Source organism: Podarcis vaucheri, assembly GCF_965113315.1.
Source record: "Podarcis vaucheri genome assembly, chromosome: 2".
Taxonomy (NCBI): Eukaryota; Metazoa; Chordata; class Lepidosauria; order Squamata; family Lacertidae; genus Podarcis; species Podarcis vaucheri.
In genome coordinates this window covers 52,891,412-52,915,619 of record NC_138760.1, presented here as the reverse complement: position 1 = coordinate 52,915,619, position 24,208 = coordinate 52,891,412, and the positions used below count along the sequence as shown (strand labels likewise).

The 24,208-nt window shown below is 43.1% G+C and overlaps 1 protein-coding gene across 4 annotated transcripts in view; it reads left to right on the top strand.

The window, feature by feature from the left end:
* The window catches only part of LOC309526777 (rho GTPase-activating protein 7-like), a 107,044-nt gene that overhangs the window by 65,765 nt on the left and 17,071 nt on the right, over positions 1-24,208 (top strand). For 3 of the 4 annotated variants that reach the window (XM_082213013.1, XM_082213011.1, XM_082213012.1), the window contains exons 2-3: positions 20,958-21,029; positions 22,328-22,409. In XM_082213013.1, the coding sequence (XP_082069139.1) occupies positions 20,958-21,029; positions 22,328-22,409 (154 nt within the window). Of the gene's footprint in view, positions 1-12,585; positions 12,796-20,957; positions 21,030-22,327; positions 22,410-24,208 lie in introns of those variants that run through there. The other variant, XM_082213014.1, reaches the window with a different exon arrangement.

The following is a 24,208-nucleotide window of genomic DNA, read 5'->3' as shown; positions in this document are numbered from 1 at the left end:
CATTGCTGCAGGGGAGCAGCTGTGCTGCTTTTCACTCTGCACAAGCCTCTTAATTCTTTTTTTTTAAAAAAAAGAAGGGTTGCCATCAGAACATTGGAGGAAGCTGAAGGAGGTTAAATTCAAAAACCAAAGAAGTCACATGTCAGGTGCTTAGGAGATTTTGCAAGAACATCCCAGAACTGGAGCACTGAGTGCCCCCCAAGCAAGGGGGAGAGCTTAAAAGCTCTTTCTGCACCAGGTAACCCAAAGTGGACCCAGCACAAAATGAGCTTTTTAGTTCTCCACTTTGCTTGGATTTAACTGCACAATTTCAACCAGCCTGCCTTCAACTGGGTTTGGTTGAGATTGCACAAGTTAAATGTGCATAAGATGTGATCATACTGCATGTCACCCTGTCCTCACAGTGGCCGAACAGATGCCTGTGGGAAGCTGGGAAGCAGTGCAACAGCTCTCTCCTCGCAACTGCCATTCAGCTGCATACCTCTAACAGTGGATGTAGACTATAGCTGCATAAATGCTTTTGGGGTGCAAATAGGCCTTTATTTTGTCATCTCTACCTAGTATGTTATTTTACCTACAGTATCCGTGTATCTATTGCAGCTTCTTTCTTTAGTGTAATTTTCAGTTCTGCCAAGAATAATTTTCTTGTTTGTTCCCTTATGTAGATTAAATGTCCAAAAACTGTTGAAGATTTTTAAAAGGTGTGGTGGACTTGCATAGCTTCTAAGTGTCTCCTACTGTAATGTAATGGAGAAGTTATCACAGCCTAGATCAGGCTCTCCCTAGGTTGGCATGTTCCATAGGATGCTGAGAATGCCCCTTAGGCGCTGATGTGGGTGGGAGAGAGACTATACTGTGTTCTTGCATAATTTCTGTTTTGTTAGGATACATAATGAGGCAAAGACCAAAGTGCTTATGAGTCCTAGCTATTTTGTTACTGGATTTCTGTAGTTGCTCATCAACACATGCTCCCTACAGGCTTGCCAGACAAAACAAAAAACAATATGATACAGATGCCTTGTTGAGAGGTGAACAGCGTGAAGTAGATGCATCTAATGCTAAACTGGGACTTACAGTCAAATCTCTTCTTATGTCCGCCTCCGCTCAGACAGCGGGTTTGCCACTGTTCACGCATGCACAGGAGCGGTGATCGCCGTCTGCACATGCGCAGAAGCGGGCAATCACCACCTGCGCCTGCGCACAACGGCGCCTCTCCCAGTGACCCATTTCGACTTCTGGACTGCCTCCAGAACAGATTGTGGTCATGAGTAGAGGTTCCACTGTATGTATTTACAATGGAGTTCACTGAATAGATAAGAGCCCAGAACATAAAGCTAGGCACACTTTAAAAAATGTTGCTGCCTAGACTGTGCGCCACCCCCAATCTCTACCAAGCAGTAGCAAGATCCCAGGGGGTCCAGGTGCTCAGCCAGAATTGTGTTTCCATTGGGAAATCAGGACAAAGTGGAGACTAGTATCTTTAAGAAATATGGTTTATTGTACACATATTTGCACCTGGTCTACTTTGGAGTTTGGAGCATTGCATGTTAATAGGGTCTTGTTTTCCACAGCAGTGCAAGGCATCCTGCATACCCTCTCTATGCATCTGTCCCAGCCTGCGCAAGAGGATTCTGCCCTTCACAGCAGCTTATGGAGTTCTGCCCACTTCCTTTCTTCTTCCTAAGTACTCCTGCTCCAAGCAGCAGCTCCCCATCTGTCTGCTTGCCCACCTTATCCAGACCTCTGATTTTAAAAGGACAGTATTTTTCTAATGTGACATCACATCCTCCCCATCACCTTGGCAGCTTCCTCTCCTCACCAGCAGAGCTTCCTACCTGGTTGATGGATTCAATCAACCAGGTTATTGTGCTTCTGTCCCAGCTGTCCCAGTTTGGTTAATGACTTGTTTCCAGCACCTTTTTTTCATTCTTCAGGACTTCTATCTCAGGTGAGGCCCTGGCCTGGCATCTTCCTTTTAGTACTCCAAATATTATCTAAATTCTATCATTTATTAATTTCTACAATTCGCCAACTCTAGCAGTTATAAACTTTGCTTTGCGTCCACAATTATAGCTCAAGCAGTTCCTTTGAATATTCATGGTAAGGGAGAGCAAGCAGGGTTTCTGGTGGTGGCATGATTACATAGGGAATAGTCCAGTGATATCAGAGTTCAAATATGTAGAGGGTGGGAGGGGGTTGGCTCCAAATGACTCCAGTTGTTGGAACAGTGCCGGTCTTGCATTGCTAGTGTAGTTTTCTGGAATGTGTGTACTCTACAAGTTGCTTTCCTCTGAAGTATAGGATATTAAGAGTTCAGGGGCAGTTATCTTAAAAAAAAGAGGGGGGGGGAATTAAAGGAAGAAAATACATGAAAGGAAGGATAATTGATCCCAGGGATATACCTGTGCCATTTTGGAAGAGAAGAGGGACCCAGTTTTCTGAAACATTAGTGATCCAATATTATTTTAAAATGTGTACCCTGACAAACATGGCTCATGGAGTCCTTGATGCACCCAGTGCACAATTATTACACCCACCTGACTTCTCTGAATGTTGAAAAGTTTACAGGCTGCAACAGAGTTAGTGTCCTTTTGTAAGGAGGTCACTGGAGGCTTATAGCAATTGGCACTATCTGAGTTGATTTACTAAATATTCAGGTTGGACTACATATGGGGAATCTGTGGCCCTCCAGCCCCCAGCCAGCATGACCAATGGTCAGGTACAATAGGAGTTGTAGTCCAAGAATATATGGAGGGCTACTGGTTCCCCATTAAATACTTCAGTAGCCAAAGTCTACTGTCCCACATATTATTCCCATAAAGTGATGGGCCCCGAAATGTTTACAGAACACAAAGCTCAGTTCTCCATTTGCAATTTGTCCGCAAGCACATATGCTGCTACTTGAAAAGGAGAAAAAGCAGGTTTTAGTTTCAAGAAGAACCCAGCTGCCTACTCTGAACAATTGTGTCTGAAGTGGCTGGGTAGGGATTTCTAGGGCTTATGCATGTCCATCAGTTAACGGCTGCATCAGTATTGGGATTTTTTACAGTCTGCACCTGCACTGAGGGGGTTTTTAAAGATGTTTTTAATTGCCCTTTTCTTGTTTTATTGCTTGTTTGCCACCTTGGGATCCTTTGGGACAGGCATCTCCAAACTTGACCCTCAAAATATTTTGGGACTACTATTCCCATCATCCCTTACCACTGGTCTTGTTAGCTAGGGATGGTGGGAGTTGTAGTCCCAAAACATCTGCTTTGGGAGAAGGGTCAGGATAAAAGCATAAAAACATGATAGATAAAAAATAAAATTGCATTTTAATTCTACCTAGCCCTTAGTCTGATCTTCTTTTTAAATTGGACATGAAGCAAGCTAGGCAACCCAGCTTTGTCCCTTGGAGAAGACACAGGAAGCCAAAATCTGGCTTGGGAAAAGGAATGCATATTCTTCTTCAAAAAATAGTCTGGAGGTGGAGTCCAGGCTTGATTGTGTCAGCTGTAACATATCTGGCAGTTAGGATTGTCCCCATCTGCCCTACTTAGGACCTAAGAGATTATGTTATAATCTTTAAATAGTTTGGGAATTTTGTTTAAAGTGAGCTGCTTTGAGATGACTTGCAGGATAATTCATAACCAAATAAGGGTATATTTGTCCCCAAGATTGCTTCAATTTCGTAGATACTCCATGTATTGTGGAGAATCCCTAAACTAGACGGCATTTCGAGATCCCAGGTGTATATGATTACATCTGTATTACTTCAGTTTAGCAAATAACTAGAATTGGCAGTTTAAAAGCTAGGTTGAAATTAGTCCCACCTTTGTCACTAAACTGTACAGAATCTGAAATACTAAGCAGTTGAGAAAAAGTTTTGGAGACGCCAGTCGTTTATACAAAACAATTATACAAACAAAAAGCTACAATGTTAACATATTTTGTCTTCTGTTTCAAGTCAGCTTAGCAAATATCTGAGAAATGAGCAAACTCATAATTATTAACTAATTAACTATTAACTAATTATTAAAATCTTAACTAATAACTATAACCTTTCAGTTTTCCCTATGTTCCTCTGCCTTTTCTTAGCAAGATCTCGAGGTGTGTTTCAAATTCTACTCGAGGAAATTACAATTTAGCTAATACCTTATCGCTCTCCTTTTCTGTGACTGGCTAATCACTTTGACATAGCTGGTCCTTTTATAGACTATTCTGGTGTGCATATAACTTCAGGTAGCATTGTGCTATATGAATCATGGGGCTTGGAAAGCAAATCAAGTAAAGGGAAAACTTGAAGCAAGTCTAATCTGGTTGCTGAATGGATCAGATAAATACGGGGCTGTTGTTTGTTGAGGCTTTGCCATCTGTGCTGCGAGCAAACACTTGAAAAACTTGCACCTTGTAGCATCTGTGTGGGTAGGTGCATTGCCAGTCCTATTTTGGTAGGTAGGAATCTCTCTACGGGACAGTTTATATATTTGACAAATCCCACTTTATGTTAAATATAATCTAAAAGAGAATAAACATTTGGTATAAATACAGTGGTACCTCGGGTTAAGTACTTAATTCGTTCTGGAGGTCCGTTCTTAACCTGAAACTGTTCTTAACCTGAAGCACCACTTTAGCTAATGGGGCCTCCTGCTGCCGCCGCACCGCTGGAGCATGATTTCTGTTCTCATCCTGAAGCAAAGTTCTTAACCCGAGGTAATATTTCTGGGTTAGCGGAGTCTGTAACCTGAAGCGTATGTAACCTGAAGCGTATGTAACCCGAGGTACCACTGTATACAGTGTGTGCTTAGATCACATTTGTGCTCTTTTCCTCAAATCTGAAGGGAGCTAGGCAACATGCTGTTCACCAAATACTATAGACTACAACTCCCATCAGCCCGAGTCAGCATGAGAAGTGGGCTGGGATGATGGGAACCGTAGTTCACAACCTCTGGAGGCACCATGTTGGCTTCCCTTGGGACAACTACTGTCATTTTAAAATAGACTTAAATGCATAGCATTAAAAATGCTTCATAAAAGCGAGTGACATCCAGCACGACAGTTCTGCATCCCTCAGCCTAATTTTATAGGAATTCCGCTGGTAAGAGATCATCTGAATTAGGGCTGCCATACGTCTGGATCTTCCCAGAAATTACTGTGATTTCAAAGGTGGAATTGACTTATGGGGGGAATTTCCAAAAGGTGGTGCTTTGTCCTTTATTTTAGGCAAGTCAAGTCAACAGTTTCAGTGGTTTCTCCCTAAAACACAACAACAACTCAACAACTTTCAGGGTGTCCTGGTTTTTACTTTTTTAAATATGGCAACCCTATCTGAATATATGTTTTTGGATTCTAGTTGTGAACATCCCCCACCCACCCACAACTCCTCTTACAGCAATGAATGATAGGAAATCCTTGAAATGCATCCTGACAGTTGAGCAATCCTAAATGCTGAAGTTTGCTGCTGATGAAACCACAAACTATTTTTGTCTAGACTAAATCCATATAAAAAAATTAAAAAATTATTATTAATCCCAGCTAGCCAGTTAAATTAGGACACCTGATTACAACACAATGGGAACTTGAAGTAATGCTGGTAATCTTTATGTTTCTTTCCCCACCCCTTAACTCTGTGTTTAGGCATCTTCCTTTTAAAAGTGAGAGAGCCTTGGACCTGTACAGAGATACCACATATGCTCTTAAGAGATCACACTCTTTGAACTATTGAGTACCTGTGAACATTTTGTTGATTTATTTATCCCACAATTTATAAACTTCCTTTGAAACTAGTGCGCTCAAAGCAGATTACAAAGTAAACTAAAATTAAAACAACCTCCACAGTATGATCTTACAAATTCCAGTGTGATCATACAAATAAAACAAATGGCACAACAACAGTAATTTAAAATAATAATAATAATAATAATAATAATAATAATAATAATAATAATAATAAATTTTATTTATATCCCGCCCTCCCCAGCCGAGGCCGGGCTCAGGGCGGCTAACAACACTAAAATAGTGCAACATTATAAAAACATCATAAGAATTAATTAAAATCAGAATTGATGGCAACCATAAACTAAAGTATTGTAAGGATTGCCAAAGGAGGGAGTCAGGCTGTGCCCTAACCAAAGGCCTGGTGGAACAGCTCTGTCTTGCAGGCCCTGCGGAAAGATGTCAAGTCCTGCAGGGCCCTTGTCTCTTGTGACAGAGCGTTCCACCAGGTTGGAGCCGCAGTCGAAAAAGCCCTGGCTCTAGTTGAGGCCAGCCTAACCTCTCTGAGGCCTGGGACCTTCAAGATGTTTTTATTTGAGGACCGTAAGTTCCTCTGTGGGGCATACCAGGAGAGGCGGTCCCGTAGATACGAGGGTCCTAGGCCGTATAGGGCTTTGAAGGTTAAAACCAGCACCTTAAACCTGATCCTGTACTCCACCGGGAGCCAGTGCAGCTGGTATAGCACCGGATGAATGTGATCTCGCAGCGAGGACCCCGTAAGGAGTCTCGCTGCGGCATTCTGCACCCGCTGGAGTTTCTGGGTCAGTCTCAAGGGCAGCCCCACGTAGAGCGAGTTACAATAATCCAGTCTGGAGGTGACCGTCGCATGGATCACAGTGGCTAGGTCAGGGCGAGAGAGGTAAGGGGCCAACTGCTTAGCTTGGCGGAGATGAAAAAATGCCGCCTTTGTTATAGCTGTAATCTGCACCTCCATAGAGAGGGAGGTATCGAAGATTACACCCAAACTCTTGACGGACGGTGCTGGCACTAATTGCACCCCCGCAAGAGATGGGAGTTGCCCCCTCAATCCCATATCGTCCCGTCCCAGCCAGAGGACCTCTGTCTTCGAAGGATTTAACTTCAACCGGCTCCCACGTAACCATCCAGCCACAGCTTCCAAGCATCTGATCAGTGTGTCTGGGGCCGAGTCAGGATGGCCATCCATCAACAGATAGAGTTGGGTGTCATCAGCATACTGATGGCAGCCCAGCCCAAAACTCCGGACAAGCTGGGCGAGGGGGCGCATAAAGATGTTAAAAAGCATCGGGGAGAGAATCGCACCCTGAGGCACTCCACACACCAAGGAGTGGCGGGATGACAGTTCCCCCCCAAGCGCCACCCTCTGTCCCCGACCAGAGAGAAACGAGCGCAGCCATTGAAGGACTGTGCCCTGGATCCCCACGTCGGCGAGGCGGTGGTCCAGAAGTTCGTGATCGACCATGTCGAAAGCTGCTGACAGATCTAGAAGAATCAGCAGCCCCGACCCGCCTCGATCCAGCTGTCTATGAAGATCATCTGTTAGGGCGACCAGAGCCGTCTCGGTCCCATGACCAGCGCGGAAGCCGGACTGGAATGGATCCAGAGCCGATGTTTCATCCAGAAACCTACCAAGCTGTTCAGCAACCGCTCTCTCAATCACCTTACCCAGGAATGGAAGATTCGAAACTGGGCGGTAATTGGATAGATCTAAGGGATTTAATGATGTTTTCTTTAAGAGCGGACGCACCACCGCCTCCTTCAGTTCCCCTGGGAATGTCCCGGTGCCAAGGGACAAATTGATGATATCCCCCAGGGGGGCCCGCACCTCGTCTGGACATGCTCTAATCAGCCAAGACGGGCACGGGTCGAGAGGACAAGTGGTGGGCTTTCCAGCTCGGAGGAGTCTGTCCACATCGGCTGGGGATATCCGGTCAAAGTGGTCCAGTACTGGACCCGAGGACAGTCGAGGGGCCTCCAGTTCCTTTATTGTATCCAAATTGGCAGGGAGGTCATGGCGGAGCAACAGGACCTTCTCCGCAAAAAAGCTCGCAAATGCCTCACAGCTGTGTGTCGAATTGTTATTTAAATTTGGCTGTCCTTCGAGGGACGTTAAAGACCGAATTATACTAAATAATTGTGCCGGGCGAGAGCTAGCGGATGCAATGGAGGCCGAGAAGTAGGACTTCTTAGCGGCCTTCACTGCCATCTCGTAGGTTTTCATAAAAACCCTATAAGATGTTCTTGAGGCTCCGTCACGGGCACCCCGCCATACTCGCTCTAGCCGTCTGAGGTCCCGCTTCATTTTCCGGAGCTCCTCAGTAAACCAGGGAGCCCGGTTTCTGCGGGGTCGCAGAGGGCGCTTAGGTGCGATCTCATTGATGGCTGCCAGGAGCTGGGTATTCCAGCCCTCAACAAGCTCAGTCAATGAGTCGCCAGGGGGAGAAAGGTCCCGCAAGGCTTGGCGGAATCTATCAGGGTCCATCAGCCTCCGCGGGCGAGCCCAAATCGGCTCACCACCTAAGCAGGGTGGGGGTGGAACATCAATCCTGGCTTTCATAGCATAGTGATCAGACCATGGCACCTTCATCGAAGGAAACATGATCACATCTATACCAGCGCCAAAGATCAGATCCAGCGTGTGGCCTGCTTGATGTGTGGGGCCCGAAACAAACTGGGAGAGCCCTAGTGTCGCCATGGAAGACACCAGGTCCAGAGCCTGTGAGGAGGGAGTTGTATGTAATGTAATAATAATAATAATAATAATAATAATAATAATAATAATAATAGGCACTAATTAAGTACATAAGAAGTGTCTTGTTGCATCAGACCAAAGGCCTACCAGGCTCAGCAACCTTTTCTCCCAGTAGCCAACCAGATGCCTTTAGGAAACCCATCAGGAAGACCTGAGTGCAATCCTTTCCTGGCAACTGGTATTTGGAGGGTAGAACATAACCAAAAAGGCTAGTACCCACCCATAGCCTTATTGTCCATGAATTTGTCTAATTCCTTTTATAAAACCACCCAAAATTTGTGTTGTTATTTATTCCTGTATCTGCCTATGAAAAGGCTGTCATGTCTGAGCATGTTAAGGCAGCACTGGGAAAACACATTACTTCTCATTCCCAGCCATTTTGTAATTGGGAACCAGCAGATTGTCTGATTCTTCCTGTCCCCACCCTTGACCCCAAGGTGTTGCAATCCCTTAGTGAATGTGCAGTCTTGTTTGCAGAGTGTTTTATGTAAATGCATCTAAATGAAGTGTGAATGGGATATGCATATCTATCACACAGGTACAATTGCTTGGGATCTGGCCTTTCTGACTCTTTGAAGTTCACATTCAGTGGCAAACTTGAGATTATTATAGATAATATGTGAAAGCTATGAGGGTTTTACTTGGTGAGCCAGATAAGAAATCCACACATTTCTCTAAAGACATATTTTTAATAGAAAAAGGGTGACCTGTAGGTGGATTTTTATGATTAGAGTTAAGCATAGGACATTCATAGGAACAGATAATGGTTTTCACACACACACACACACACCCCTCAATTTTCCACATGTAGCTCCTGGCAAAACATAGGTGCAAAATAACACGCTAACCTTACATAATGTAGAATAAGATACTTGATCATATCCCGGAATTGTGTCTGTATTTTTGTAAGTCAGCTCACTGATACAGGAAGTTGAAGTTTTTCAAACACAGCTGAGATCATATGGAAGCTAATTGCATTATGCAAAACAGCCTCTGACAATTAATTTTCAGTGGGTGTAAATAGAATCATTTGGAGAACTGCCAAACAGCTAGTGCATGCAAGCCCTTAACGGCAGGCTGAAATAAGTGAAATTTAATTTGTAAGTAAATTCCATTACGCTTAAGTGGCTAAACAACTGTCTAAAAAGCTATACACCATTATGCAGTTTGTTTGCATACAAACTGGTATTTACAGGCAATAATGGCAATATCTCACTCTTAAAAAACAGTTGTATGACGGAAGATTTGGTGGAACATTGGTTTGTGTTCTTATAGGGACAGCTTGCATGCTGGGTGGGTTTATGTTTTGAACGTTATGTTGAACTACCCACAGAGTATCTTTTACAACTTTAGATAAGCAGTGATTCTTTGAAGATGTGGGTGTTGTGGTATAAATGCCCACAGGTTTACACGCCCACCCACACACATTTTTTTAATTTCTGTTTTTAATTTTCCTTTCATGTGTCATTTCTTGCCCATCTTACTACTTGGGTGGAAGACTAACTAAACAATCCACTATGTTTGCGCAGAAGTAAGTTGCACTGATTTCAGTGAAACTTAGTCCAATGCAAGTGAATATTGTACTGTAGCCTTACTTTTAAATGTGGAATCTTAAAAGTGCTTCCTCTTGACTAGAGTCATCCAGAGCTTTAGCTATGAGGTTAAGATACCTCACCATTTCTGTGGTGTGTGTGTGTGTGTGTGTGTGTGTGTGTAAACTGCATTTAATTTCCTCTGCCCTACCTACTTAAGAAGTGTACATCTAGAATGTATGTAAAATAAGCACAGAGATAAGAAGTGCAATTTGTCTCTGGTCATATCTAAATGAATAGAATTTAATTACTTGATGAATTCAGCAATTTTACATTGGAGCCTTCCATTGAAATTTCTTTGTTCATGTAGCAGAGTGTTAAGACTGAAAACTTCTACTGATTTTTGAATACTCCCATTTCTGATATCATTTATGCCTATTGATTCTTTTCCATAAGGACTGGCCTTTTTTTACTTATTATGTAGAATGCAGAAGGAGATTTCTAACACATGACATATATCACATTGGAAGATAAGCAGGTGATGTTGTGGCTCTCATTATGATGTCCTGTAATAGTGCTGCCTGACGACATATGGATTTGTTGCAGGTACTGGTTCCTCTGTGTGTGTTTGTTTTGTGGTCTTTTATTGCTGGTAAATAGCTATTTTGGATTAGTGGGCTGCAGTGGTGTAGCGTGGGGGGTGCAGGTGGGGCCGGCCGCACCGGGCGCAACATCTGGGGGTTAGGGTTAGGGGGCGCAAATCCACGGGTTAGGGGGCGCAAATTACTTGCCTTGCCCCGGGTGCTGACAACCCACGCTACGCCACTGGTGGGCTGTAAGTGACCTATCACCTACAGCTTGTGAAAAGGAAGTGTCATTGTCCAGGTTAGACTGTAGGTCCTTAATGGTATGTTTGGCTAGTTTTAGCTGGGACCTATAGATGACAGGTGGTCATTTTTTTCTTCTGTACTAGACTGTTCCTAAGTATCAATGTTTCTTTGTTAATCTGTTGGTTTTTACTTAATTAGAAGGTTTTGTAACCTTAAGCTGCATACACACACCATACATTTAAAGCACATGGCTCCCCCCCCCAGCCTGGGAATTGTAGTTTGTTGCAGGTGTTAGAACTTGTACATCTGTGAGGGGTAAACTACAGTTCCCAGGATTCTTTGAGGAAAGTCATGTGTTTTAAATACATGTTTTATATGCAGCCTTAAGAAATGTACCTTCTGCCTCTGATGAATTAGACTCTGGGCCACAAAATATTAGTCTATAATCAACATGTTAGCCTTTAAGGTGCCATAAGACTCTTGTTGTTCTTGTGAATTCAGTTTCTTAACTGAAGCATAGGATAAATAAATGCTTGACCTGACAAACTGGTTTTAGGAAGCTTATTGAGTGAAAGGCTCTCTTGAGTAATAAAAAGAGCTTTGGAACTGTGGTGACCCAATACTTGATAAATTCCTAATCTAAATTCAGTTCGTGTGCCGATAAGGAAACAAATTTCCAAACTTACATATGCCATTTTATGCAATTTTAGTCAAGCTGCTAACTAGGGATATCTCTGCATAGCTAAAAGACAGGCCATGGAATCTTACTCTTTAGAGGTTTTCAGAAAAGAACAGGGAAAGAACTTCCTCCCAACTGGCTACTGAAGGTCATAGGCAGAAGTCTTTCCAAGGCACAACAGCCCTGTTACCTGGAGGCAACAAGGTGAGAGGATGGGCTATGTGATTAAATCAGTGCTAAGAGTGTCCCTGTCCTCAGGCTCACAATCTAAAAATACACAATACACAGGAAGGAGGTATATGTATTATTATGGGTATGGTTGCAGGGAGCTGACGTTGCTAGTGGCACAGTTCACACCCAGTGGCTACCTTGCTGATGCAAATTTACTATGCCAAAATCTTTGCTTCAGGTTGCACAGCACCTTTTCTCTATTCAGGAATGGTACTGGTTGCTTTCCATAAGGCTGGGTTTCCCTTTGTTGTGGAAAGCTACTCCCATCCTCCCTGAGCTGGCTGAGGTGGTTGAGAGTTCTGTATCCCTGCTGCCCATTCTGGCTGCCCTGACCTCCCTCCCTGTGTTAGTGGCTGGGTCCCCCACCAAACTCAAAAACAGAACAGGGCAGTCAGCTATTCATTGACAAGGGGAAGAGGTTGGCCACCCTGAGAAGAGTATGCTGGAGTAGGCGGGTCATGGGCTTCATCCAGCAAGCTGTTGTGGAAGCTTATTGCCCAAAGATGGAACAGAAAGGGGGCATCCTTATGTCTTCCCCCACCCTGTATTTTCATGCAGAAAATTAAATCCTGGTGTTCCTCACACACCTCGAGGCACTGATATAGATAAGCTCCTCAGGTCCTCCTGGCACGTCGCTGTCAGTCACGTCCACAACAGCGCCCGTGCCTACTTATTGTCCGCCCAGCCCAGCCCAGCCCAGCCCAGCCCCTCGCTGGAGGAGAGGAAGTCGCCAGGTGCCTGCGAGGCTGAGGCAGCCGCCTCCTTCCCTCAGCGCTTCGCCGGCCGCCCAGAGAAGTCGGCGGGGTGGGTGGAGCCGGGGTGGAGGCAGCAGCTCCTCGCTCCATTCGCCTCAGTAGTGCCGGCGGGCGCGTCGTCTCTCTTGCGCAGCGGCGGGGCGGGATCTGTGCCTTCGGCGAGCCCTCTGCCACGCTCCCGGCTCCCGCTCTGGTTTCCTTCGGCGGCGATGAAGTGAGCTGGAGACTGAAGCTGCTCCGTTTTCGCTCAGCGCTCAGGACCGAGGCGGGATGATCCTCACGCGTAAGTGGCTTCGCCTGGGGGACGTTCTGGCGGCGAACGAGGCGCCTTTAAACGGAGAGCGGGAGTTTGGGGAGACCGAGGAGCCGCAAGCGCCGCGCAACAGGGAGGGGGTTGTTTCTCGGGAAGGGGCCTGCGGGTTTTGCCCGCGGAGGACGAGAGGTTTTCCCAGACTCGAGGAGGATTTTGTGCCTGGGTCGGGTAGTTGCCGAGCTTGGCTTTTCGCTTGGGGTTGGCTGGGTTATTTGAAGGGGTTGAAGTTTGGGGAACGAACAGGTTTGTTTGCGCGCATGTTGAACACAAACGCGACCCCGTTTTTTGCAGCGGGGCGGGGTAAGATACTAGTTTCAGTAAATATAACGCACATTGACTGCAGAACGTGTACTAGGAAAGATGTATGCCGTTAATAGTGTTGCGAAATACGAACTTACTCGAGGAAGGGCATGGTGATGCGGCAGAGATTGTGCCTCGCCATAAAACAAATCCATCGTCTGCGCCCCGTTTTGTCACGTGTGGAAGCTGGCAGAAGCTAGCTAGCTATCTTTCCTGGAGCGAAGCTTTTTGAGTGGGTGAGAGCGTTTTCTACTTAATAATAATACTAATCTGCCACTGTTGGGCTTCTAAACAGCCCTAACTCAGCTCTGAAGAATGTAGGTCAGCAGTGGTGGAACATTTAAGGTTATTCTCTTTTTTGCAATCCAGACAGTTGGCAAAGGATCCATGGAAATGATTTCAATCTGAATCTTCACTCTCACATAACTATCTCATAAAACTTACGTGAGGGATGTTCCCACTCCATAGAGACAGAAGTGATGCTAACAAGTTCCCAGTCAGCACCTTTGATATTAGCAGAATGAAGTGCTGCAAACTGCAATTTTGTACATGGAGGGTGAGACTGAAGAGAAGACCTTCTATTCTAGACCATATAGTCTGGTACCCTCTATCTCAGTGGTTCTCAGTTAGGCGTCCAGGGACCCCTGGGAGTCTGCAGAATACACTTAGGGGGTCTGTGGCCCCATCCCTTGCTTCCCCCAACTATTTTTTTGCCATTTTTGCATGGTAATATCACAAGTTTTATGGTATGTTTTAGCACTGTGCGTTTTTTAAATATATTGGCCAAAATTGGTTTCAAAATCACACTGCAATAATGATTTTGACCCAGCAATACATCACTCATTGCGTGAGGAAGAGCAGGGGCAGCCAATTTCAAGGCACTGACTGCCACCACTTCGTCTCCTCCCCCCACCCATCCAATCTCCATGGCTGTTCCTTCCCTCATCCCCATGCCTGATCTCCAATTTCAGACATTGGGATATATCAGAACATCACAATGTTTAGCTGCTGATATATCATGATGTTGAAAACCAGATATCGCTCAGCCGTAGTCTGATTTTTAGCATACCTAAAATCTTTTGCTTATTAGGGGCAACCCAACATTTTGTTTAAAAAATTGCTTCACAGAAGTAGCTACCATAGTTGTCAAAATTTTCAAAAGTAGAGGGTCCGTGGCTTGGCTTTTGAAAAATAGGGGGTCCTCAGTATTTAGCAAATTGGGAACCACTGCTCTATCTGAACAGATGACTTCTTAGTTGTGCAGTACTTGCAGAATACTTTTCAATTTTACCTTACTATTCTGATACGGTAAGCACCTTGTGAATTGGAGCTCACCAACACCACTAATGACAATGGTGGATGGGAAAGTGACTTGTACTTAACAGTATGGTCATGTGTATGCCAGATTTTGAGCCCTACCTTTTTCTCGACACTTTTGTGGAACAGCATAAATGCTCAAGCATGTCCAGGAGGAAACTTGCTGCTGCTTCACTCCTCCCGGCCACTGCTGTGTATCCAGAGCTAAGCCATGGTTTGGGTAAGTGAACCTGAGCTTGTGTTTTGCCTCACCCAAACAAACCTCAAGTGATAAGCCAAGCACAAACCTTGATTACAACTTATGGTTTGCTATGGCTTCCATGAGACTGAGTCTGAACACAACACTAAGACAAACCATAACTATCTTATGGGTAGCAACTAGGCCAGGGGAGGAGCAGAGTGGCAGCAATTTTCTCCCTTAGTACCCACACACTTGCCCCTTCTAAGTCCTAGTTTGGCTTAGCATTAAATTTGAACCAGACCATTCTATGATAGTCTGTGCATAGATTTAAATGAAGAAATTCTTCGTTAAGGCATGATGTGGCATCCAAAGGATAGTTGGTTTAGGTTCATTCAACTTTATTATGATTTTCATAGAGACATATATGCAATAAAATAAAAGAAGCTTATCTGTCTGAGAACAGTATGTGAAAACATTTATTTTTGGGAATTGGTGCTTTATTGGAAGTACTAATAAAATTAATATGCAGCATTTCCTTGCATTACTGTTAACTCCCCAGCTGCAGACACAGCCAAGAACAAGAATGATACAACAGAAGGCTGCACAAAGGGTCTTGTTAGAACAGTTGCTGATGGGATAGACTCTGGTTCTATAGGTAATGTGCATTTCAATGTGTGACATCTGGCTGCTGCAGCTGTCAGGCAGATAGATCCCATGCATATTGACTGGTTCTGGAGCAGATGGAGGGCGTTGGAAGAAGAACAATAGAGTTAAGTTTCCAAGAGCAGGAGGAGTAGGAGGCAAAACATTAGTTTAGTTCTGGGGCAGTTTGCTTTTTATTCTTCAAACTAGCAAACACAATGTTTTGTTTCGTTTTTAATTGTGTTAGGCTTTTCGTTTTGCTGCCACAATGACATTAGTATGCAAAAGCGAACACCTACAAGTATTGGTACAAATAGCAATGGGAGCAAAACTATCTTAATGTATTTTTTTTCAAAGCTGGGAATCTTATTCCAATGGTAAAACATAGGATTTTAGTGCCAGTTCTATATAAAATGTTTAGATTATTGAAATGTGGTGTAAAACTCTATGGAAGATTCAGTTAGTCCAAAATAGGGCTGCAAGGTTGTTAACTGGGATTGGACTTCTACCTTTGGTTATTGCTTTTAGCCAGGTTACTTCCCATATGTTCCTTCCTGGACCTTGAGGTGATTATTAGTAACCTTCTCCCAGGTGTCACTGCCAAGTGAGGTCCCCGTAAGTGACTATGAGTCAGAAGGGCCTTCCCTGTCACCACCCTGGTTGCGAAATGCTTATCCCCAATGAGGCTTCTCTGAGGCCCGCTTTGTATTTATTTTGACACTAGGCAAAAACATTTATTTCCCAAGCTTTTAATGGGTAGTTTAGGACCTTTTTAAAGTTTTGAGGTCATGACTAAATTGCCATGATCTGTGGTGTGTTTGTATTTTTATTGTAATTGTATTTTAATTTAGCTAGATCTAGACTTTGAATGGAAAGGCTTGTGATCTAGTAGAAGAAGCCTGCTGATGGAATGGAGAGTGAAACAACATTTGTTTAACCCCCCCCCCCTTACAGCCCTTATGCCCCACTGAAAATATGCTCTGTAGGGGTTGGGGGATTCTATGCAATAGCATGAGAGGTGGCACTGGGGCTAATAGGAGGAAGTGGGATTCAATGAAAATACTCCCATCACTGTTTTCTCCTGGCAGGAGCATCCTGAGCAGAACTCCACCAGGTGATGCTGCTACCAGTGCCCACAAACTTTGGAGCCAAACCCTTTTGCTTACATATTGTGTTGACAGTTTTTATGCACACCAGACACAGAGGAGCATAGAAATACCACAAGCAAATTCTATACTTTGGATTGGAATTAACATTCAGTTGAGATGCCAGTATCATTTTCATGTAAATGCAATAATCAAGACGTAAAGCAACAAAGAACAGTAGAAGAGAAACATTCTGCTTTTGGAACTAAATGTTTGAGATTGACTCAGCTCTTTCAGGTCTCCGCTACCCCACGACATGGGAAGCTGGAAATGGTGGTTGTGCATCAGATATGATTGTTGTTAAATTCAAACATAGTTTATGCATATAATTGGTTCTCATTTGCATCTAAGCTTAAAAACTGTGTATAAGATATAAAGCTGAAAGAGGTGGCCAGGTGATGAACTTAAATCAGATGTCAGTATAATGGCATTTCCTTCTCTAACCACCAAAGATGGTTAAAAATGAATTACTTAGTGTTTGTATATATGTTTACTGTCAACTAGACATTTTTATATTCTGTAGCTTTAAACAAGGGTCTTTAGAAGTAAGTACCAGTTTAGATTGTTAAAATGAAATACTTCGAATATTAGTTTTTATTTTTTTATTTTTAAAAAAGTTTTCAATAATAGAGCATTGTAACAAAGCACAAATATCAAAAGTAACCAATGCTCAAATATGTTAGACAATGGTAAAGGACAGGCATTATTCCTACTTGCATTTCTATAAAATAAAGTTTGATTTTCATTCTTCTGGCTGCTACGTGATTACTTTCTGCTTGTATGTTTAATGTATTTTTACAGTAATCATAATGATGCATGCAATTAGAAGTGGATATGCTATTGAAATAACTGGAATGGAAGCATGCTAGATTATGTTAATCAGTTTTGCATTAGTTTGCTTCATACCTAAGGGGAAGCTGGCTTAATTTTCTTCAGTGATAGTTGTAAATGTTGCTTAAGGAAGATTTGGTATCTTTGCCTCAGCACAGAAGAAAATTAATAGCACATTCTTCCTGTTTTCTCAGGCACAGACTGATCTGACCTGGTAGCATCCTTTTTAAAGTATTTGTCCTGTATAGCACTCAGAATGAAAAATTAACCAGAATTCATGCTTGTATGATTTCTCAAAAGGATCTAGCAGTGATAGTTTTATTAAGGAAGAACAATTCATTTTGAACTTCTGCTTGTTCTTTAATCTTTGAGTAATGAGGCCTGCAGGAAGTGGAAACATTCAACTGTTCAAATGTTTAGAAAGCCAGGAAATGTGTTACATACAAAGAGTAGGGGGTCATGTCAGAGCTGGCTCTGGAATCTTGCACTGTATGCCAGTGGTTCCATAAAATATATTTAAAGCCCTGTCATCTTTTTTTCCTTTAGCAAATGCCACTCAATGGAAACTAGAAAATAAAAAGACTGATACTGGAGCATTCCTTGAAAAGGCAGCCCTGGAATGAGATACACAAAAGAAGTTGCCCAATTTGAATCTGTCTCCTGCTAAACAAGCTTCTTTTAAGTAGCTTTTCACAAAAAACAAACAAACCTAGGGCTTGCCACATATTGTTTCTCTGTTGGTGGCATGTATGGGAAATATGACAGTCAACATGTCAATTTTTTAATGAAAACAGACTTTGCTGACTGGCTGATTTAGGGTGTTCATGCCAAGTGAAATATCCCTGGTTCTTTATAAATTTCAGTACAGTGGTGCCTCGCAAGACGAAATTAATTCGTTCCGCAAGTTTTTTCTTCTTGCGAGTTTTTCGTCTTGCGATGCACGGTTTCCCATAGGAATGCATTGAAAATCAATTAATGCGTTCCTAGGGAAACCGACTTCAGACCAGGTCCGGGGACAGTCTGTCCCCGGACCTCCTCTGAAGGCTGGGGGGGGGGACAAGGGCTTTTCTTCCCACCCCCAGCATTTTAAAAAACCCTGGGACAGCGGAGGACTTCTCCGCTGTCCGGGGCGATCTTAAAATGCTGGCGGGCGGCATTTTAAAATCGCCCCGGACAGCGGAGGACTTCTCCGCTGTCGGGGCGATTTAAAAGCCCCTGGGAAGGCAGGCAGGGGGGACAAAGACTTTTGCCCCCCGCCAGCCTTCAGAAGAGGTCCTGGACCTCTTCTGAAGGCTGGCGGGGGCGAAAGTCTTTGCTCCCCCCGCCTGCCTTCAAAAGCTGTCCGGCCCAGGCTTCCCGGACCTTTCCGCCAGCAGCGGCAGCACTGCCGCTGCTGGCGGAGACTTGCCGGCATGCAGAAGCCTGCGCGCAGCGCGCCCAGGCTTCGCGGATCTCTCCGCCAGCAGCGGCAGCGCTGCCGCTGCTGGCGGAGACTCTCCTGCCTTCAAAAGCCGTCCGGGATAGCAGGAAGCGCTTCCCTGCTATCCCGGACTGCTTTTAAAATGCTGGCGCTGGGGAGCAAAGCCTTTCGGCCCCCGCCAGCCTTCCTGGACCTCTTCTGAAGGCCGGATGGGGGGGGGAGGCTTTGCTCCCCACCGCTAGCATTTAAAAGAGGTCCCCGGAGATTTCCCTATGGGCTTTCGTCTTGCGAAGCAAGCCCATAGGGAAATTCGTTTTGCGAAGCGCCTCCAAAACGGAAAACCCTTTCGTCTAGCGGGTTTTCCGTCTTGCGAGGCGTTCGTCTTGCGGGGTACCACTGTATGTGTGGCATAGTGGTGCTCCATGTGGCTGGTCTCAAGCCTTCAGCCCCATGTTGATGTCCTGGAAGCGCAAAATTTTGAGCAGGGAAGCTTGTTCATTGAATACTTGGTACTCAGCTAGTCCCACGTAAAGCTCTTGCTTCTACATTCCACACATCTAAGGCTCCTGCCTTAGACTTAAAATCATTTTTGTAAAGGAAAGTTGTTCTCCATAATATTGTTTTGGAATTGCATATACCAATAAAAGTTGGTTAATCATCAGTGTGAAACTAGGACATTATTATTATTATTATTATTATTATTATTATTATTATTATTATTACTGAAAATTTGTTTGATAAGAAACAAAGCAAAACTTGTGAGACTCTGGAAATATTTTTTGATACTCTTTTCTCTAAGCTGATAACTTAATGATGACTATTTTGAGGAAAGGTACACTATAAATTAGTAATAATGCATTCCACCAGGAAAGCTTTGCCAGCTGGGGTGTGTGTGTGTGTGTGTGTGTAGGGATCCTTTTCAGTCAGCAGTCAGAAGGCCTTGGGTGGACATATGAGGGCTGTAACATGAACTGGACTAGAGGAGAGAACAGCCTGCGGCCTTCCTTAACAAGAGACACAGTAACTTGCAATGTTGGTTCACTTTGGAGACTGATGGCTTATGCTCTTCCAGAAGTATATTAAATATGTTTACATTTTTAAGGCATCTGGTGAATGTTCTGTAGTTCTGCAAAGTTGTATTTTTCCTTTTTCCTGTGGGAATGTTATACTGTTAGCCACAGGATTTTTATTAATTGCCACAAAATAAGTCATTAGTTTTTAGTTCCTGACATCTGTTTTTGTGAACTAGATGCCAGGTGTTATAGATAGTGAGCTGTAAAACAAATAGTAAAATACTTTAGGAAATAGGTGGGCCATATGGAGCATGGTTGTTTCCTCAAAGCACCACAGAACACCTTCCAAGCCACCAGAGCGCCTAGTTGTACACTCTAAAGCAACAAGCATTTCTCGGCACACTGGAGGCATTAGCCTCATTAGCCTTGTTTTCAAACCATCATCATTTCTCAAATGCAGAAAGTGTGCCTCACAAATAATTTCTCAGTGTTTAGACAAAAGTATTGCTCTGACTATACAAAAGATGCATCTGAGCAGGAAAATCACTAGGGGCACTGAGTAAGTAAAGCTATTATACTCAATGCCACCAGCTTAGACACAACTGCATGTCAAAAGCATCTGTTGTATGCTTGGATACTCAGAATGAGATATGTGTATGAAGAGTACGCCGATCAGAAGGTCGGCGGTTCGAATCCCCGTGATGGGGTGAGCTCCCGTTGCTCGGTCCCAGCTCCTGCCAACCTAGCAGTTCGAAAGCACGTCAAAGTGCAAGTAGATAAATAGGTACCACTCTGGCGGGAAGGTAAACGGCGTTTCCGTGAGCTGCTCTGGTTCTCCAGAAGCAGCTTAGTCATGCTGGCCACATGACCCGGAAGCTGTACGCCGGCTTCCTCGGCCAATAAAGCAAGATGAGCGCCGCAACCCCAGAGTCAGTCATGACTGGACCTAGTGGTCAGGGGTCCCTTTACCTTACTATTAAGAGTACGGGCAACCCCTGGTTTCGGCGAGTCCAAATGATGTATGCCAAACCCAGAAGTGTCCCCAAAATGTCATAAAAACGGCATGAAAAGGGGCAGAGTAGACTCATGCACTCTGCCGACGCACCTGGGGATCTGGAACACAAAATGAGGATTGCCTGTAATATATTAAAAGGTAGGGAGGAAAGAAAACGGGTTGCTTTAAAGATAGTAGCATAGCTTAACAATGGTTTGTTGTTGGTTTTGCTCAGTATTGGAAAACAAAACTTAATTTGTGTTCTTTTTTGTTTTGTTTTTAATTGCAGAAATTGAGGCCAAAGAAGCCTGTGATTGGCTGAAAGCTGCTGGCTTCCCCCAATATGCTCAGATGTTTGAAGGTACTACTTCACCCATGGCGTTCTGAGATGCAGAATAATTGAAAAGTATTGGCAAGATGTTCCTTCCCTTTATAAACAGACCCTCTTGTGGTCCAATATGCAGTCAGTTATAGGGAAATATCTAACCAACTCATGGCTGGCAAGGCCATCATGGCTACTAGCCATGGTGGCTGTGTTCTACCCTCCATTGTCAGAGGCATTATGCCTCTGAATACCAGTTGCTGGGAATTGCAAGTGGGCTAAGGGCTTCTGTGCTCATGTCCAACTTGCAGGCTTCCCACAAGCAAACTGGTTGGCTTCTGAGAGAAGAAGATGCTGGGCCCTTGGCTTGATCCAGCAGGCTTGTCTTATACAAGCTTATGCAAGTTTATTTGTGTGCAGTGGGCAATTGGAACATAAAACATTTTATTATCTGCTAATTATGCTGTTTTAAATGTGCATTTTACATTTGACTTTCTTCTGTAATGTTTCCTTCTGGATTGGTTTGTTTGATTTTTTAATGTAGGTTGATTTTTTAATGTAGGTTGTGAGATTTTTAAAAATCAAAATATAAAATGATCTAGAAATGAACTTAGTGATAGACTCTTGACAATGTTATGAGTCTGTTTTGCATTAGCTGCTTGTTCCTATCTCTGAGTAGACAATGGAGATAGAGATTGAGCATCTAATAATCAGTGGCTATGTTTGTAGGCAACGCTAAGCATAATCACAGATTAGCATGAATGCTGGGGAGGAGATTGCACCTACTTTGCACCTCTCTGGTCACTTTAGCTCAGTGATGACTTAGCATGTTGTCTGAATCCAGGCATGTGGTTAAGCTCTCTCCTCCTTAACCACAAGTTGCAGCTGAGGTTGCTTCTTGTCTTAACAGCCATGTCTAGCTGAAAGGACAAGGTAGGCACAAAGTGTGTGCAAGGTCCTCTCTGGGAGCTAGTGCATTTCTGCTGTCTTGGAAAGCCATAGTTTACTAGGCCAGTGTTTATTTCCTTCATAGAAGATTTTGAACCTTTTTTGGTTAAAAATGAATCCTATCAGCTGGCAAGCTGATAGTGTGTTCATTTATAAATCTATGCTTTCTTCCTTGCAAAGATTGAGACCATTTTGAGTCTGGCAGCTGTCACTATAAAAAACCACTACTTGGGGAGTTTGTTTGTTGTTGTTGTTTTGTATTTTTATTAGAGATTTTCTTGATTTACAGAAGTGGGGGGGGGTTGTTTTCGAGCTGATTTAAGAACTTGTGAAATTAATCCCCCTCTCAAAAAAAATAATCATTTACCATTGTGAACTCTGTTTTGCAGATATGCAGTTTCCTATTGACATCAAAACTGTCAGAAAAGATCATGAGTTTTTAGACCAAGATGCAATAGAATCCCTATACAGGTAAACTTTGCTCTGAATTAAATAGATGTGTATTTAGATTGACAACCTGAGGCTTTAACTAAGTCAGTGGCTGTATCTTACTAGTTTCCTGTTTGGCTGTTTGAAGACAGGCACATTACTATATAATTATTAGAATATTTGTAAGTAGTAAGAACTGCTATATGGCTGTACAAGTCTTCGAAGGGCTTTTTCTTTTGAAAGCTAGGACAATTCCACACGTACAGTGTTGCTGTCATGCTGTTGATTGCCTCCAAATCAACCTGGGTTTGCTCATGCATTATCCTCTAGACTGCCTAGGAATAGTCTTGTATCTTGTATGAACTGAAATAACAATTATTATTATTAATTTTATATACTACCTTTCATCTGAGTATCACAAGGCAGTTTACCATATAAAAACACAAAAATGCATAACATAGTAACAAATAGAAACAATAGCCCTCCACAGTGTAAAAGTCCATAGATGGTTTAATTAGCTTGGGGAAAGAAGAATGTTTTTGTTTTGTGACTAAAGATACTTCTGTTTTTAGATTGTTGGCTTTCTGAGAAAGCTAGTAGGTTATTTTAGAACGCTATTTTATATGTTATATTGCAATGCAACGGACCAACACTGACTCCACCTCACATCCCTTATCTACTGACTTCCTTTATTTTACCTACACTAAGGAAGATCCCTCTCCCCCTGAAATCTAACTTTAGGAATAATCTGTTTAGGAATAATCTGACCCAAACTACAATGAATAAAAGTAGCAACATTTGCAAAATTATGAACCCTGGAATTATTCTCAGAAAGAGCTTTAGTAAGATGCTGCAGGCACAAAAGTGATGCTGACATTTTGCCAAAGCAGCTGTAGTAATATAGGTGCACTTTATAATTTATTTTTCTTTTTTTAAGGCAACAGTAGCTTTGCTAAATATATGACTCTTACCCACTCCAGGGGAGTACCGGAGTAATTGCTTAATTGCAAACAAATTGCACAACAATCTTTTTAAAAGCTGCTTAATTTCTCAACAGATTGCTTAAAGGCTTCATGTAACCCACACTAACACAATTTGGGCCTCCCTTCTAAATAGCTTCTCAAGATAAAAAGAACAAGTCTCTCTTCATAGAGTCAGGTCTGAACTGGCAAATTTTTATTCATTGATCTATTGTTGAGGCTTTTATCAACTTGTGCAAAAGTGGAAAGATAAGAAGGTGCCAGATGTTCGTAATTGGACTGCAAGAATTTGAGATTTATGAGTTACAGAAAAATAAAACTTTCTTGGAATTGAAATGAACCCCTGTATTTTTATTTTTTGGGCTTCCGTTTATTCACTGCATAGAACAAAAGCACATCAGGAAATTTATATTATACCAGGCAATATGTATATATTAATAGTTTGCTTATATGTGCTACCTTGAATTCAGCATGGAATAAATGATGTTGCCCACATTAACTTTTTTAGCCATTACTTGCTGAAAGAGGGACTTGTTTACCATTCTTTAACGTTTTCTACCTGCATCTCAAGAAGGTTCTCATGCACTTTTATCACTGTTGACATTTTGACCATTTTTGTGTTACCAAGGCATGGTTTTATACCTGTTTCCATTTGTATGTGTTTAAGAGCATTAATAGGGAATTGTAGGGTTTTATCCAATATTAGTTATACTCAATGTAGACCTACTAAAATCAGTGGCCTTACGTATATTAGATCCATTGATTTCAGTGGGTCTACTCTGAGTATGGATTAGCTTCCCACATAATGAGGTGATAGCCAACTATTATTAGTGGAATACTGGAGCGAAATGAAGATGGCTT